The 18757-nt window shown below is 43.1% G+C and overlaps 1 protein-coding gene and 1 long non-coding RNA gene across 2 annotated transcripts in view; both read right to left on the reverse strand.

Annotated features, from left to right (window-relative positions):
• Window positions 1-5797: 5797 nt before the first annotated feature.
• Window positions 5798-16096, reverse strand: LOC143930437 (uncharacterized). Its single transcript, XR_013262771.1, has 2 exons — window positions 11651-16096; window positions 5798-11223 (listed from the first exon to the last, which is right to left on the reverse strand). It is a non-coding gene; the product is annotated as an uncharacterized LOC143930437 (long non-coding RNA).
• A 2260-nt stretch (window positions 16097-18356) lies between these two features.
• The window catches only part of CPNE2 (copine 2), a 249774-nt gene continuing 249373 nt past the window's right edge, over window positions 18357-18757 (reverse strand). Inside the window, exon 16 of the mRNA XM_077454744.1 lies at window positions 18357-18614. Coding sequence (XP_077310870.1) covers window positions 18507-18614 — 108 coding nt within the window. The 3' untranslated portion in view covers window positions 18357-18506. The remainder of the gene's footprint in view (window positions 18615-18757) is intronic.

Consider the following 18757-nt stretch of genomic DNA (forward strand, 5'->3'; position numbering starts at 1 on the left):
ATGTGCATGGAGTTTGCATGTTCTTCCAGTGCTCATGTGGGTTTCCTGCTGGTTGGTTAATTTGTTCATGTTTAAATTGCCCCTAGTATATGTGTACAAATATGCTCTGCACCTCTTATCAGCATACCTGAGTAATTGGGGAAGTTTGAGGAAAGGCAATCTACCTCGTAAAAAAAGTGAATTGTTTGGAAAATACTTTCTTATGTATCAGTCATGGTGCCCAGAGAGCAACCCATATAATTGGCTACAGCCAGATACAACTGAACAAAAGTATATGTACAACCCTCATGACTCCCTCAAAAGCCCATTGCACCCTTTAAAAACCGTCTTAATTTGCTCTTATAATTGACTTCAATGCATTTTGTCAATTTCCCAACTTTTATAAACAAAAACAGCGCTGCACTACTAAATAGATAATATAAACTTGTTGAATTCATAAGCGCAAACATAAATAAATAAATCCACTGAATTTAAATAAAAGAAAATCCATAGGCGTGCGCAGGGGGTGTGCCGGGTGTGCCTGGGCACACCTTAATCACTACGTGTGGTGCAGATTCCCCCTACTGCCTGGGCTACTCTCGTGTGTTGCACCCACCCGCCCCACAGTGCTGCTGACTTGCCTTCTCTCAGCTGCTGCAGGGGATGTTTCAGAATGGAGATTAGGGGAAGGGGCTGGTAAATATGTAATTTACCGGCACCTTCCCCTTCTAAGGCTGGATTCACAGCTATGCATTTTTAGTGCTTTTTGCATTTTGCAGATTTGCACTACAGAACGTGTTCCATAGGAAACCATGGTAAATGGACTGTAGTGCAAATCTGCAAAATGCAAAAAGCACTAAAACTGCATAGGTATGAATGCAGCCTAAATGAACACACTCACTCACTGTGTCCATTCATAACTGAAGCATAGTAAACTGTGTTTACTACGCTTCAGTTTGTGAATGAACAGGAAGCCTCTCAGCACAGAGCACTTCCCATTTATTCACTGTGCAATGCAGCTAAGGCTGCAGAGAAAGGCGTGTGTGTTTGAGGTTTGGGGTGCACACCCTAATGTTATAGTCTGCGCACACCTATGAGTGAATCAAAGTTCATAAAGATAAACCGGTGACTGATTGAAGGGGATCCAAATATTATCAATTCACCCAAAGTGCAAGTATTCAGAAACATGCTTGTGCTCGCCTCCACCAGTATCACAGGCCGCTCACCTCACATATGAATCAAATTAGCAGTGTTCTCCTCTGGAGATAATGAAGATTACTGGCGTGGTATAGACACTTAAAGTGGTTGTATACCCTGTTACACCACTTTTGCCTACAGGTAAGCCTATAATAAGGTTTACCTGTAGGTACAGTGAATATCTCCTCAAATTTCACATCCTCGATGTATACGCTTGTGTTGACATCATCAGTGCATGCGCACTGAAGAAACGGCACGCTCGAGCCGTTTCTTGAGGGCCCGTGCCACGACCGGCGGCTCCTGCGCAAAGTGTGGGAGTGACGTCATTGCGGCTTCAGCCAATCACAGCAATGGAGCCAGCGAACCTGGAAGTAACTCCGGGGGACGTGTCACAGTGGTGTGCGGGGGCCGCTGCAACAGCATCGATCTAAGTTACTGTAAGTATTTCATAATGAGCTAGTATGCAATGCAACCACTTTAAACTCCTTTATCCCAGGCACCTTCTTTGGGCTCTGCAATACCCTGATCGCCTTACCCAATAGGATGTAATATGCAAAAAAACTCAGTCTGAGGTTATTTATTTGCATTAAAAAATGGTAGGTACACTCACAAGTGTGGCACAATGAGCTAGCTGTAAGGCCGCGTACACACGCGGGGACTGTTCGCCCAACTTTGTTCGTCAAACAGTTTGAGCGGACAGTCCGCTCAAAATTAGCATGGACGGACTTGGCCACACAAGACGAACGAACAGTCCGCTGAAACTTGCGCGATGACGTGAATGGCACGTACGACGGGACTAGAAATACGACGTCCTATACACTGCAATGCAACCTTCGCCGTGTAAATCCTTTCTGAGCATGCGCGGAACTTAGTTTGACGAACAAGCCTACACACGGGCGGACTGTCCACTCAAACCAAGTTTCAGCGGACAGTTTTACGGAATTTCCGAAAAACTTTGTTCGTCAGACTGTCCGCTGAAACTGTCCGCTGAAGCCCACACACGAGCGGACTGTCCGCCGAAACACTGTTCAGCGGACAAAGTTGGGCGAACAGTCCCCGCGTGTGTACGCGGCCTAACAGCATTCAGACAACCTAGTGCCGAGATGGCCACTAAGGGGCGGAGTCTGCATACTGACATCACATCGAGACTAGGTTGCCTGAATGCTGTTACAGCTCATTGTGCCACACTTGTGAGTGTACCTACCATTTTTTAACGCAAATAATCTCAGACGGAGAGCACTAGATGTTGCCTTCTTTTTTGCATATTGGATCCTATTTGGTAGCATGATTGGAGTTCTGCAGAACCCAAAGAAGGTGCCTGGGATAAAGGATTTTAAGTGTTTATATCACGCCAGTAATCTTCATTATCCCCAGAGGAGAACACTGCTGATTTGACTCATATCTGCGGTGAGTGGCCTCTAATACTGGTGGAGGCGACCACAAGCATTTTTCTGAATACTTGCACTTTGGATGAATTGATAATCTTTGGATCCAGTTTATCTTTATGAACTTTGATTCACATATAAATTCAGTGGACTTATTTATTTATGTTTGCACTTATGAATTCATTAAGCTTTTATTCTCTATTTGGTAACGCAGCTCTGTTTTTGGTTATATAATTTTGCAAGTGGAAAGAAATCACTTTTGAATGACAGCGGCTACTTTCCTATTAGAATTCATTTATAAGTTTATACACTTTTGTTTTTTGATTGCGTTGATTGATATTTGCACATTATTTCCCAACTTGTGCTGAAATTTTAAGAAAATAAAAACATTAATAAATTTGATTATCGTTATTTGACAGAAAGTTCTCTAGTGCCCAAGATGAAACACTTTGCTGCTGCTGCTGCTGCTGCTGCCGATGTAACTTATGTGCCTGGTGTAGGTAATGGTCATCTCTCACTTCTCTCCGCAATGCAGCAGTTATGGTAGGTCAGGTAAATCGAATCCACATTTTGAAGCACCCAATGACAAACAGCTTAAAATGAACCACTATATTCACAAATTGTGACAGTTATTACCAATAAAGAACACTAATGTTAAATGCTTGGTGTTATACATATAGTGGGTGAGGTTTAAAAAAGACACAAGTCCATCAAGTCAAACCTGTGTGTGTGCACTTTTTATATCAATATTACATTGTAAATCCCTGTATGTTTTGGTAGTTTAGGTGCCTATCTAATAACATTATAACCGTAAAGAACCCTCTACGCAGTTTCCAATTAAAATCACTTTTCCTCTAATTTTTGTTAATGGCCACAAGTCTTTTTAAATGCCCTTTAGCAGAAAAGTTTTATCCCTATTGTGGGGTCACCAGTATGGTGATTGTACATTGAAATCATATCCCCTCTCAAGCGTCTCTTCTCTGGAGAAAGTAAGTTAAGTGCTTGTAATCTTTCCTAATAACTAAGGTCCTCCAGTCCCTTAAAGCGGTTGTATACCCGCTAATGTTTTTTTTTTGCCACCTGCAAAGGAAAAGGCATAATGAGCTAGTATGCACCGCATTCTAGCTCATTATGAAATACTTACCTTAGAACGAGGCCCCGACATCTGGCCCGATCCACGCCGAGGGAGCTGACATGCTCCCTCTGTGTTTCTTCCTGGTATCGCGGCTCCAGGCGCTGTGAGTGGCCAGAGCCGCAATATTGTCACTCCCGCGCTTGCGCGTGGGAGATTTCATCCCGGCAGGGTCCGGCGACTGCCGGGCTTTCAGCCGAGAATCCCCTTGTGCGCATGCGCCGCTGCAGTCAGTGGCGCATACCGGGGGAATATCTCCTAAACCGTACAGGTTTAGGAGATTTTTTTTTACCTACAGGTAAGCCTTATTATAGGCTTTCCTGTAGGTAAAAGTAAAAAAAAAAAGACTATACAACCGCTTTAATTAGCTTTGTTGCCCTTCTCCGTACGCAATCCATTTACAGCACATCTTACCTGAGGACTGGAGCCCAGAACTGGACAGAACTCCCCGACTGCAGCTGGACCAGAGTCTTGTAGAGCGGGAGAATTTATTGTTTTATCTCTGGAGTTAATTACCTTTTTAATGCATGCCAATATTCTATTGGCTTTGCTTGCAGCAGCCATTTCCGAGCCTATCAACTACTAAGACCCCCAGGTCCTTTTCCATCCTAGATTCCCCCAGAGGTTCTCCCCCCAGTGAGTAGATTGCGTTCATGTTTTTGCCACCTAAATGCATTGTTTTACATTTTTCTACAATAAACCTCATTTGCCAAGTAGTCGCCCACCCCATTAATTTGTTCAGATCTTCTTGCAAGGTTTCCACATCTGGAGAAGTTATTGCCCTGCTTAGCTTAGTATTGTCCGCTAATACTGAGATTGAGCCATTTATCCCATCTTCCAGGTCATTTATGAATAAATTAAATAGGATTGGTGCCAGGACAGAATCCTGAGTGACCCCACTACCCACCCCTGACCATTCCGAGTACTCCCCATTTATCACCACCCCCTGAACTCGCCCTTGTAGCCAGTTTTCAATCCAGGTACTCACCCTATGGTCCATACCGACAGACCTTAGCTTGTACAGTAAACATTTATGGGGAGCTGTATCAAATGCTTTTGCAAAATCCAGATACACCACATCTACGGGCCTTCCTTTATTATATCCGCATAGAAAGTTAATAACATTTTTCATGAATCCATGCTGATTACTGCTAATGATACTGTTTTCATTACGAAAAACTTGTATATAGTCCCTTATCCCCTCCAAGAGCTTGCATACTATTGATGTGTTGAATGAAAAACACTGTAGCCTATGTAGTAGTGCACCCTCTTGGCACCACTTTGGGGTCTTACACTAACCAAGGCCACGTTTGTGTTGTGACTATGTGTGGTACAATAGGCAATGCACAAAGAATGTTGCTCTGCATTCTTTTTGAAAGGAACTCCAATGCACCTGCATCATAGCGCACCACAATGCACAGACATGAAGGCATTAAAAGTCCCTTTGTGGTCTGATAACAGCCATTCAAAATGTAATGAGTTCTACTGCAAAACACATGAAAGCATGGGAGGTAAAGGTGTGCACCCCTCCTAAAATTCTTTAAATTATTACCTTTGTAAAATAATTTTAAAATAATTTTTATTTAAATTACCTATCGTCTCCATTGTATTACATTGTTAGTCAACTGCCTTTGCCTCTTCAGGGCCATTTGGGAACTCCTTTTCTTAGCAAACTCTAGAAGTTTAGAGTTTATCTTGCTTTCATCAGTTCATCTTGCACTGCCCCAGTGCTTTCACTCTGGGGCGGTGCGCTTGCGGGATGTTAGAAAAAGTATACAGCACTCCCAAAGCACCCTTGACCATTGCGATGAATAGGCCGATTTGGAAGCACAACACGGGCGCCTTTAACCCCTTCTTTGGCCGCTAACGGGGGGTTAAAAGCGCCATGCTAATGGTTGAAAAGCACTGCTTACACAGCGCTAAAGCGCCGCTAAAACAAGTGGCGCTTTATCGCTAACGCAGGGGTGGCCATAGTGTGAAAGGGGTCTTACAAACAGACAGCTGAGAATATCAGAAACCTGTGAATTGACGTTTATCTCACATTTAAAAATAGAAAACGTATATATTATACATTACTAAAAAACAAAATGAATGCAGACATCCCTAAAACTGAATATTTTAAGCCTTTATTTTGCAACAGATTCTTTGTTTTGCATCTCTTATACAAAAAGGTCACATAAACATAACAGAATAACAATGAAAACATAACAAAATAACAATGAACAAATACATTAAGATTGAAGCTTCCACATAGAAACTAAAATTGCATTGGCAAAGTACAATAGTTACAACTATTACTTACAAGTTCCTCCAATAGGAGGAGCTCTTGATCCATTTACTGCCTGGGCAGCCCGCTCCATAGGCAAGACTCCAACTCCTATTCAGAACACCAACCTATGTACCCTGATCATTATGTCAGGTCTATATACAAAATGTACACATGTACAGATAGTCCCAAAAGCCAATTAGTGAGTCAGAAAGCCAGACTTCCTATTATGTAATTACGGTACATGTCAGTGTTCTAGCTGGCAGTATATGCTGGCGCTTGTAGTTCTATTGCTACCGCTGATTTCTGAAGCCTAGAGTAGTGAAAATGTTGTATTTCTGTATTTCAAAAGCTTGTGGCATTTATGAAATGGTTAGTGTTGATAAAATTTAAAAAGCCAGGAGCTAAAAGAAATTGTGCAATCAAACCAATAATGCTTGGGAAGGCTGATAAGGGGATAACTTTGTAGCTAGATGTGTATAGCACTCACAAGACCCTCATTTTACAGTCTAAACAGGGCCAGTGTTAACACAGGGCAAAAGGGGAAGCTGCCCTGGGCCCAAAGCAGCTGCCTGCACTGCCTGCAAATGGTTGACAAGTGGATTCGGGAGGGCCAAGGAAAATGTTTGCCCAGAGTCCAATCGATATTAAAGCTGGTCCTGAGTCTACACATCAGTCACTATCCTCACATCCTGCTAAGCTGGACATACATTACTTGATTTTCTTTTATTCAGTTCATGGGCTCAATGAGAAAACAATCAACCAATTCCAACATCCATGCTAAGCAGCGTGGATGGAGGAATCTCCACTGCTCGCAGTTGTATTCATTAGACAGGGGTGCCGCAGCTGCCCGCATACAGTGGTACTGCCAATGACTATGTTCAAAGAAGGAAACTCTGCTCCACTGAAAGGATGTTACCACTGTTCATCTACTAATTATCCAACTGCTAAGTCAACTGATTTTTGTCTAGCTGGTTGGTAGATCCTTGCAGGGCCATACGTGACTCAGATTTTAGCTGAATTGTCCAAAATTCAAGCTGCAATGGCCCTGTTGGCACCACCTTACTTATCAAAATGCAATAGAAAAATCAAAGATGCCGGGTAGAAAATGGTCGACTGAACAGTGACTGCATCCAACCAGATGCAAATACTGTTTGGGTGTTCAGAGTTCAGCCTCCCCCAGCAAAAAAAATTAAAGTCAGCAGTTACACATACTGTAGCTGCTGACTTTTAATGTTAGGACACTCACCTGTCATGGAAACCTGCGATGCCGTCACCCCAGCTGATGTTCCCATCGGCTCTGGGGTGCTGCCGCCGCCATTTGTAGTAAGGGAACAGTGCAGCCTTTCTGCTTCACAGCCAGGTTCCCTACTGCACATGCACAGAGCGCAGTGCACTTTCTGAATGGCCTGGGGGCGGGGAAATCTTTCCACGGCGAAAAAGAGGTACCGCTCCCCCCTCTTCCCAAAAAGTGCCAAATGTGGCGCCGGAAGGGGGAGGAGACTGATAATAAGCGGAGCTTCCACTTTTGGGTGGAACTCTGCTTTAAGGCTATGTTCACACATGGAGCACTTACCAGTGGTTAGGGACAGATGATCAACACTGTATGCTGAACGTTTTCACCCTGCACCCAGGGCAAATCATCTGCCCCTAACCACAGCTAATCACTCCATGCAAACAGCTGTGGACAGATGTGGCTGCTGTCAGCTGTATAGGCTTCTCGGCTGCTGCAGCTGTTCACATGCACCTGTTTTTCCTGTTGCAGGAATCCGCTGTCTGTATATAACCGCCAGTGTGAACGTAACCTGCCAGAAGGGTTACATAGTAGTGCAATTGCAGGGGAGAGACGGTGGAGGCTGCATAGGGCAGCAGTGAATCTCTATAACCTGAAGACATAAAGACTTCATCACCAGTTTATATCTCATTCAGAGCCTCCCCCAAAAAAAATTAAAAAACTTGATCTGCCAAAGCTCTTCAGCTCCTTATTTACTGCTGGCATTATACTGACACACATTTTCACATAAAATCGCAAAGTTAAAACTGTGTATTTAATCTGCCACAAATCCTGAGCGGTGACACCATTCATAAAAATAAAAACAGCCATTATAACACATTGTTGATGAAGCTTCTAATCATACACAGGAAACTAATACACAGCTAGATTATACAGATTTACAACAGGTTTACAATCTCAGATCAGCTCCCTTGTCTGTTCTTTCGGTTTTGTGGCACAGTGCTGCATATAATAAGAGCAAAATTACTACTACAATGGAATCGCTCATTGTTATAAAGAGCCAGCAAGGCTAAAATGAAAATTGCTTTCTGCAAGAGTGGAATTAGTCACCCTCACAATGGATATGCTTGACATAGTATGGGACTCCAGGCAACCTCGGGATGAAAGATCAGGCATAGAACTGCAAAAAAAAAAACGCAGCTAAACGTGACATGTAAACGTGCGCTACTATCTGTCAAGTTAAATCATTCAGGAGAGGTTGTAAAAACGTCCCGTGTACATGAAGCCTAGAATGAAAATTGCTTTCTGTAAAAGCGGTACTAGTCACACATTCATAATGGATATGCTTGACACCGTTTCAGTATGGGACTCCAGGCAACCTCGGGATGAAAGATCAGGCATAGTACTACAAAAAAAAAAAACGTAAAAAAAACATTTTTGTATATCTTTTTTTGTCTCCCTATGTTCTCATTCTACGTTCGTAATAATACCTGTGGATGGGAGGAATCCAGTTGCAGGTCTGCATCATCAAGTTTTGACAAAGACATGACCATAAGCACACCTGCAGACACAGAGGAAGGCATGTTTAAATGGCCAGACTTTCATATGAAGCTAGGGTGGACTGGGTAGATTCACACTACTGATGGAACCTTCCTTAGCCTGATGAATCCTCATGTGAACTCCAGGACAGGTAATATAGGACTGAAGATGGTGGAAGGATAACACCATTGTATTAGGTCAGCTGTCATTTTTCCCTGGTGGATTCCAGCAGCCAGATTTGATCTGCTAGGACCAGTGGTGGCCTGTCCATTAGGGTTGTCCAGGCGCCGCCCCTCTATCCACGGCCCCCTCTATCCACGGCCCCATCTATCCATGGCTGCCACCCCCTATTCTTGCTTCCAGCCCCTTTCAGGATGCCAGGCGCATGAATTACAGAGGCGGAGGTGTTTTTTTGACGCACCTGATCAGAGACAGAGGCTCTAATAGGCTTCAAAATAGGGTGGGCTTGTGGCACCGAGCATCGAACTACAAGACCACCTAGGTGTTACAACAGTGAATGAATATTCGCTTTTGATACACTGATCCCCAATCTGGCCAATCAGAAGCGGATATGAGATCTGTTTTCCAATTGGCCGAAAAGAGAAGAGCCCCAATTGGCCGCCAAGGAGGAAATGGAAGCAACCACAATGCCCATGCAGAGCAGGGGAAGCCGCTGCCGCCGAGCAGGGGAAGCCACTGGTGAAGCCTGGGAGAAGTGCCCACTATAGATGGGTAAGTGCTCCGAACCCAACCGACCGGGGGGAGGGGGGATGTTAATTCTGTTTGCCGCCCCCCCCCCCCAAAAAAAAAAATTACCACCATCACTGCTTAGGACCAAGGAAGAACTACTTCACGATCAGAGTAAAAGAGAACTATGAGGGAATTGGGTCAATTGTGTTTTACATTGCTTTTTTTTTAAGAATATATGTTAAAACTACACTATATTACAAAAAAGTGGGACATCCGCCTTTACATGCAGATGAACTTTAATGCCATCCCAGTCTTAGTCCATAGGGTTCAATATTGAGTTGGCCCACCCCTTGCCTGGCTCACAGTCTCTGCTCTAATTCATCCCAAAGGTGTTCTATTGGGTTAAAGTCAAGTTCCTCCACCCCAAACTCGCTCATCCATGTCTTTATGGACCTTGCTTTGTGCACTGGTCCAAATCATTTGGTGGAGGGGGGATTATGGTGTGGGGTTGTTCTTGGCTCCTTAGTTCCAGTGAAGGGAACTCTTAAACACCTGAGCGTTTCAAAGTTGCACATTTTTACCGCGATTTTGCGATGATTTTGTTCAGGTCACCAATGTAAAAGAAAAAAAAAATGTCTAATCTGCCACAAAGAAGCTCATGTTCTTTTTTGAGATTAGGGCGTTTTTCAGGCATTATGCTGCAGGTGACAAAATGCTCAGATGGGAACAGGTGTTAGGCTAGGTTCACATTGCTGCGATGCGGGAACGCCGCGAATCCGCTGCGTTTTCCCGCATCGCATACCTCCCGCCGGCAGTTCACACTGCCCTATGCGGACGGCTGGGGGTGTCAATGTTATGTTAATGACACCCCCAGATCCGTCGGCATATCGCAGTGCGATCTGCCGACTCGCACAGGAATCGGATCGCATGGTGTGAACCCCCATGCGATCCGATTCCGTTGCGGACCCAAAAAAGGGTCCCGTGCGAGTTTGCTGCGGGACCGCTGCGAGTTCAGCCATACTATCTGTATGGCTGAACTCGCAGCGCTACGGAGATCGGATGTGATTTGCTGTGCGAATCACATCCGGTTCTCCCCCCGCAGCGGTGTGAACCCAGCCTTAATGGTATTTTTTTTGTTGGGCGTTTTATGAGCTGAAAATGCTCGGGTGTGAATGCAGCCTAAAAGAAAATACATTTCATTTAAAAGGATGTAGCTTTTTGATTCGAACGTTTTTATGTTTTTTTTTCATTTTTAGTATTGTACCTGTTCTTTAACGTTGAGGTTTGCCTGAAGTTTCTCCCAATCTTTGCTAAGTAACCTTAAAGTATAAACCCTTCTATTGGTTTCAGCCAAGGAAGCTGCCATCTGTGCCTCTGTTTAATCTACAACTGCCATGATGCTATACATGTGATCAGTTATGACACCAGCCATTGGATGGTTTGACAGTTTGGTTGAGAGCACAACCAATGGGACTGTTACATTTCCGGCACGTGCCGGAAATGAAACTGTTTTATGAATGGGTTTACTTCCGCTTTAAGCTCAGGGTACATGTATGGAAATTTCAGTACGTGTGCACTGTTGTCTGTTTAATAGCACCGTCTTCTGTCAAATGGCTGTAGCACTGATCTGTGTATTCTGACAGGGTGGGGGTGATCATGCTGTCAGAATACAATAGCGTAGCATGGGACCAAAAAGAAAAACTATGCATGTATACCCAAGTTTTATTTTAGGTTTTATGTGATCAGCCAAATTAGGCAACAGTGGTATTCATAGTATTTGTAGTATGTCTCTGTGGAAATCCTTAGGCCGCGTACACACGGGCGGACTGTTCGCCCAACTTTGTCCGCTGAACAGTGTTTCAGCGGACAGCCCGCTCATGTGTGGGCTTCAGCGGACAGTCTGACGAACAAAGTTTTTCGGAATTTCCGTAAGACAGTCCGCTGAAATTTGGTTTCAGCGGACAGTCCGCTCGTGTGTAGGCTTGTTCGACAAACTAAGTTTCGCGCATGCTCAGAAAGGATTTACACGGCGAAGGTTGCATTGCAGTGTATTGGACGTCGTATTTCTCGTCCCGTCGTACGTGCCTTTCACGTCATCGCGCACGCTTTCAGCGGACTGTTCGTTCATCGTGTGTGGTCAAGTCCGTTCATGCAAATTTTGAGCGGACTGTTTGTCGGATCGTTTGACGAACAAAGTTGGGCGAACAGTCCGCCCGTGTGTACGCGGCCTTAGGAAATAATATTTGTATAGTAAAACATGTCCTTGCAATTTACTTCCTTTATCATGAATAACTTCTCTGATACCTCTGATCAGTTTTATATATTTATTTGTGATTATAATAAAAAGAAAAATTCTATACAAACAGTGGAACATTATCTGTAAGTGGCTGTTTACTGCCTGTACATACACATGTCCGGGACGTTAGTTAACATACGACATGTTGCAGAACATGGCCATTACACTGCCGTGTAACCAGAGAGAAGATCTCCCACTCAGTTCTCAGCTCTATTCCACATCCATCCACTAATGACACAAAATGAACCTACATGTATGTACAAATATGTAAGTTTAATATGTAAATATCACCTATGAAAAATGTAGCATGCCCGTGAGCAGGACCATTGATATTCCTATTTACAATATTAGCACTATTTTATTACACTTGTTGTCCTCTACTATGTTCATCTTATTATGTGCATGTCAGGTTTCCTGCAGTAAGGCTGGATTCACACCTATGCATTTTTAGTGCTTTTTGCATTTTGCAGATTTGTACTACAGTCCATTTATCATGGTTTCCTATGGAACACGTTCTGTAGTGCAAATCTGCAAAATGCACAAAAAATGCATAGGTGTGAATCCAGCCTTAAAGCTAAACTCCAGCCCTACATTTTCTTCCCCACACTTGTAGCAAGTCCTCTTCTGTGTTGCATGTTCCTGCAAACTTGCATCTAAACAATTCAACCCTTTAAAGCTGCAGTAGCTGTCTTGACTTGAGTCTACCTCCATTTCCTGTCTGAATTACTTCAATTATGCCTATTTCTTCTAACTTTTAGCTTTCGCTGTCATCATTAAAGGGGTTAATAGTTTTTTTTTTTTTTTTAAATAACAAACATGTTATACTTACCTCCACTGTGCAGTTTGTTCTCAATCCTCCTCTTCTGGGCTCCCATGGCAGCTGTCTCGGCTCCTCCCCACTAAAGCTAACCCCCTCTGGGTAGCTCTTTCCCGAGGGGGGTTAGCTTGCGGGCGTGCTCCCGTGTCATACAGTTGGCGTCCATAGATGCCAAGTGTATGACTTGGTGGGGGGCAGTGGCCGCATCATTGGATGTGATTGAGCCAATGGCTGCGCTGCTATCAATCTACTCAATCAAAGGCCAGACTCAGTGGAGAAGAGGACGCCGGGGGAAACACGCACAGCAGTTGAATGGGCTCAGGTAAGCAAAACAGGGGGGCTGGGGGTCCCATGACAGCAAGGTGCTTTTTCACCTTAATGCATAGGATGCATTAGGGTAAAAAAACACAAACCTTTACAACCCCTTTAAGTCTGTTCCTGAGTATTATATGAAAAAACACATGCCTGGCATCCATGCTTGCTTAAGCAAATGATCAGCAGATTGCACAGCTAACGTCTGCAGCACTCATTGGTCAGCGGGAAAGAGCATGCATGTCTGAATATCAGGATGTGTTCTTACATATAACACTCTTGAAAGAAGATCCAAGGCAGGGTGCTGTAACGTTTACATGAGTCTGCTGGCCTCTCCCGCCACATGGTGATGATGCCACTGGGTTGCAAAAGATGTATTTCTTGAAATGTCATTGTTTTAAGCTAAATAACTGCATATTGATCAGAGACAAGGGGGAGAATAAAGGAAGGCAGCATGCATACATTACACTTTAGCTTTGAAATCCTATTGAACTTTCAGTTAAAACCAGTTTTATAAATTCCAGGTGCATCAAAACAAGTCTAAGGGCCAGTTCACACCACATGCAGTCCAGTGTGTTTTTTTTTCTTCATCAAAAACGCATGGAAAGTAGGTTATATGGTTTCCAATGGCATAGTTCACACCCGTGTGGTCAGTTCCAATGCGTTCCAGAAACAAAAGTAGAACCTGCTGCATTTTTCCTGTACTGGAGCGCTGTAAAATGCATCGAAAAATGCACCGCAGCGCATCAAAAATGCACCAGAATGTACATGTCCCTATTTAAGATGAAGAAAAAAAAGAGGGCAAAAATGCACTGGAACGCATCAAAAATGCATAGAAAAAGCATCAAAAACACGTAAAAAATTACTGTTTCTATGGTGTAAACTGAACCTTACAGTTCATTTTTTTTCTATAGCAGCCGTAACCCGAACAGAAAAGCCTGTCCTTTGCTAGCAGCTAGAGTGGGACCCTTAAAGCTATGTACACTAGTTTTTTTTTTTGTTCTACCCAGAAGGCTGAACGAAAAAAAAAAACAGAGATGTCGTCTTATTAGCATAAGCAACGTTAGTGCAGTAATCTCCCCTGCTTTGCTATTGTATTCTGACAGATAGACTGCCCAGCCCCCACCAGAATACACTGATCAGAGCTTGCAGCCATTGGATCAGATTCTGGTTTTCCAGCATGCCCATTCGACGTCGGTCGTCAGACCAGCTTCTGTAGAATAGACAGAATTTAAATTCTCAGTACAATTATCTTATAGTGTTGAAACATCCTTGTACTTTGTGGACAAATAAATCCTTTGTGTTATCTGCTCCATAAGTAACCATTATTATCTTATTTATTTATCCTGTAGGACTGCTAGCTCATGTGTACGGTGATATTGTTGTACTGTCATCAATCTCTCCAAAAATTATATAAATGGCACTGTATAAAAAAAAGATATAAAATCAAATTTATAAAAATTTATAAATGCATATATATCTTTAGCTCTTTATATCTCATAGCTATATCTATATAATTCTATTTGTTGGTCTTTATCACAGTATTTTTATTCTATAGACTGCATTCTTGAGACAGATTGGCTTTTATTGTAAAACAATATTACACTACTCAGTCCTGAAAAGAAGAGTTCATGGCTTAAAGTGCTTTAAAGCTGAATTAAATGTTCTGTTTCAATAATCTAAAATATTTGCAGGTTTATCAAAACAATGGGTAATAAAAGGCTTTAAAGGACTTTAAACTAGAATCCTGAGTAGAAAAGCCTTTCCCCCTGACAGCAATCTTTAAAGGACACTTGCTCACCATATGAAAGCAGAGGTTTCTCTGCAGAGGTTCTACATGCCCCATGCTGATAATAAAACAATATCCTATTGGGTTTTGACAAATTCGCTATGGACAAGTCACCACTATTGTTCGGTAATATGGTCTTTCATTCATTAAAATATTATGATTTTGGATTTGTAACCTCTATTGCTTGTAGTCATTAGCAATGTAATTCATTCATTATTATAGGTGTTATTAAGGTTTGGTCTGAGGTGTGCCCCCTGCCCCTTGGGTGCCCCTGTGTCCACCTTCTACTTGGGGGTTTCTGGCCATGCCAAAAGTGTTGGTGTTATTGAACAGACAGCCATTGTATACATACAAGTTTTGTGGCAAGCCACACAGTGAAAGCTAAATATAGACACAAAGTAATATTCTGTACATATATAATCTTTTATAATTTTTTTTTTAATCTTACCACCAATAACACTCCTGATGAAGCAGCACTAAATAACTGATACAAGTTGAGTCAAGCCGTCCCCCTACATAAGCGGATATGCACCCCTACTGAGTTAGAATTAGCCCTTGTACACATGATCGGAGATTACGACAACCAAATCCGTCGGATTTTGTCCAACGGATTTTGTCCAAAACTGTTGTATACACACGGTCGGACGAAGTTGTCGGGAAATCCGATCGTTCAGAACGTGATGACGTTTTTTTGTTACGACGGGACTATGTTCAGGCTAGTAGCCAATAGCTTTGATGTAGGAATTTGATCTGAGCATGCGTGGCACTTTGTCCGATCCAAATTCTCTACACATGATCGGAGTGTGTCCGATCGGAGCAGTTTGTCGGAAAATATTTCTGGCAAGTTGGAAAATTTGGTCCGACGGATATTCCGACGGAAACAGTCCGATGCATACCACACACAGTCGGAATATCTGACAAAACGCTCCGATCGGACACATTCCGACGGAATCTCCGACCGTGTGTACAAGGGCTTTGAGAAGTACAATCAGCAAAGATCCTGCTAACTGAAGAGCTCTAGCTCTGAGTGTGTTGGACCTCTGCAGAGAGAGAGAGTCCTGCTCTACAGCATGTTGACAGGGGACAGGCTTTTCCACTTAGGCTTTGGTTGCATTCTAAAGAAAATAAATGGTAATCTTTTTTACACCTGTCTATGGTAGGAGGTCCATGGGTGGGAGCATGTAAACGAACGATCACATGTGCCTACCTACATCTGAATCCATTCAAGTCTGTCTTTTTGTAAGGCTGTATCCTTTTATGTTTAGATGGATCTGACCGGGTGGAAAAAGATGCCATCCTTGTAGGTCCATTCAATTAGGCCCCTTACACATGGGGCAAACTCCGTATTTCACGTGACTACCCTTTAATCCGATCCACCTTGATGGAGGAGGACCGATCCCCTTCCATTTTTCTTTAGCAGACCGTATAGAATTGGAGGTAGGCAGGTGGCAATGAAAAAGGGAGAGACGTGCCAAGCAAACTCTTGGTGTAGTACAGTTTTAATATTTAATAAATTAAATGTATAGAAAAATTACACACACAAAAGGTGTAAACAGAGTAATGCCCAGTACACACGATCTGATTTTCCGACAACAAACGTTGGGCGTGAGCTTGTTGGCTGAAAGTCCGACTGTGTTTAGGTTCTCAAAATTTCCACCAACAAAACTTTGTTGTCAGAATTTCCGATAGTGTGTACACAAGTCCGACGCACAAAAGTTCACAGATGCTGGGAATCAAGCAGAAGGAGCCGCACTGGCTATTGAACTTCTTTTCTCGACTTGTCGTACGTTCGTAATTGTTGGCCAACATTTGTATGACCGTGTGTATGCAAGACAAGTTGGAGCCAACAACTTTCCAACAAAAATCCACAGTTTTGTTGGAAAGTGCGATCGTGTGTATAGGGCATTAGTGTGAGACCAGAGAAGGCTCAGTGCAAGAGCATCCTGCCCACGGAGGGGTGTCCGCCATCTTCTGTCTACTGGAGCGGCCACAGCCCCTCTGTGGGCAGGATGCTCTTACACTGAGCCTTCTACCGTCTCACACTTGCCCTGTTTAAACCTTTGTGAGTGCCATTGTTTTATACATTTTATTTATTCAATATTAAAACTGTACTACACCAAAAGTTTGCTTGGCACTTCTCTCCCCTCTCCCTCTTCTCTTGTAGCATAGGTTTTCCAGCCCTTTTGGACACAAGCAGCCCTGCATCCCTCTTGGATTTGGTCACCCATTTTTAACCCTTCCAGGCTATTTTTAGTCATCTAATTTCCTGGACTTATGGACAGTACCATAACAGTTTATGGTCAATACATTTGGACTATTGGCATTCCCACAGAGAAGGGTAGCACTGGGAATTGTGTTTGTTCTTTGAGTGTAAACTAACACAAGTCCTTTTACACCCACCTGTTCATAGGGGTGACTAGACCGTCCAATCAGATCCACCTAAAAAACTGTCGGGGGACCTGATGGCCCGTGTGAAAGGGGCCTTGATGTCCGTTTTTATTTATACCTTTGTCGTCTCTTTTTAGTTTCTGTAACAACTAGAAAACAATGGATACAAAAACAGATTTAAACTGAACTGAAAGTGGTTGTAAACCCTTACAGACCACTTCTTGCTACAGGTAAGCCTATAATAAGGCTTACCTGTAAGGTAATAAGGTAAGCCTTATTATAGGCTTGCCTGTAGCTACCCTGGATATCTCTTAAACCTGCAAGGTTTAGGAGATATCCCTTGTATTTGCATGTGCCGACGTCATCGGCACATGCGCACTGAAGCAAACTGAAGCAATGGCACGTACGTGTGCCGTTACCGGTGGCTCCATGCGCAGTGATGTCATTGCGGCTCCGGCCAATCACATTGTTGGAGCCACGATACCCAGAACTAACCCCCGGGAGTGATGTCGCTGGCTGTGTACAGGCAATGCAGCGAGGGCTTCCATCTCAGGTGAGTATTACATAATGAGCTAGTATGCTATGCATACTAGCTCATTATGCCTTTGTCTTGCAGGTGTTAGGTTTTTTTTTAAGTGGGTTTACAACAACTTGAAGAGAGCTGAACTAAACTGAAGTGCAAATTAATGTAAACTGAACTGAAGACTGATATGCAAACTGATGTAATCTAAATTTTAATTCATCAGCTTTTTTTCTTTGCACAAACCGTGACGGAACTGATGACACTCATGTGAAAGGATCCTAACAGTTCAGACCCTAACAGCATGTCTTACATTCCCAATAGGTCTCTAGGAACATGGCACGATCACAATGGCTGCTATAGACAATGCCAAACTTTCCTGTCCTTTTTAATACACCAACACTCTGAGGCCTCGTTTGCTCTGTGTGCTAAAAAATGTTTTCTAAGTGCAATAAAACGAATGGTTAAGAGCACAAATGTGAATGAGCCTTTCCTCGCAGACACAGCTAAAAACACCCCATCCTTTGAAATGGGTTTCTATTGAGCCGAACAGATTCAGGACTGCAATAGGCGTAAATCCGAAGCAAAAGAACAAAACACAAAGCACTAGAAGAGACCTTGACTGATGTAAGATGCCTGCCACAAATGTAAAACACAACTAGAATTCTCCTGGGAAAGGAAAGGACAAGAATACCTGGAGAGCCACAGAACACCATGGTAATTATAGCAGCAATCCTTGCCAGAGTTTTGTGAAGTCTCAGATTGTCACAGTGACCTCTGGCATTAAAATAGGATTAAAAAAAAAAGAAAAAAAGAATACAATGGCTTTAATACTACAGAGAAGGTGTCCATATCTGACCACCCCAAAGACATTTTTACACTGCTGAGACAGATTGCTGGTTTTATAATGTAACGAGTTTAATTCACAGGCTTCCTGCCATATGGGCTGAAGGTCCAGAAAGTTATACACCCTCAGCCTTGGTGGGAGGCAGGTTGTGGTTCTTGAAGTAATCCACTACTTGTTGAGGAAGCTCTGCGAGCACCGCTTTGGCCAGAGTTTCCTTAGGAGCCTGAGGAGCAAAAAGATAAAGACAATTACACATGTAATCACGGGTGGCCCTCAAACATCCACTGGAGCTATAGAAAATGCTTACTAATAGACCTGTGCCTAGAGGTGGGTTTTCTTTGTAGTGTTTGCAATCTGTCAAATTTT

The sequence above is a fragment of the Lithobates pipiens genome, unplaced genomic scaffold (genome assembly GCF_037356315.1).
Source record: "Lithobates pipiens isolate NorthernLeopardFrog02 unplaced genomic scaffold, aLitPip1_a1.2 Scaffold_10, whole genome shotgun sequence".
In the NCBI taxonomy this organism is placed as follows: domain Eukaryota; kingdom Metazoa; phylum Chordata; class Amphibia; order Anura; family Ranidae; genus Lithobates; species Lithobates pipiens.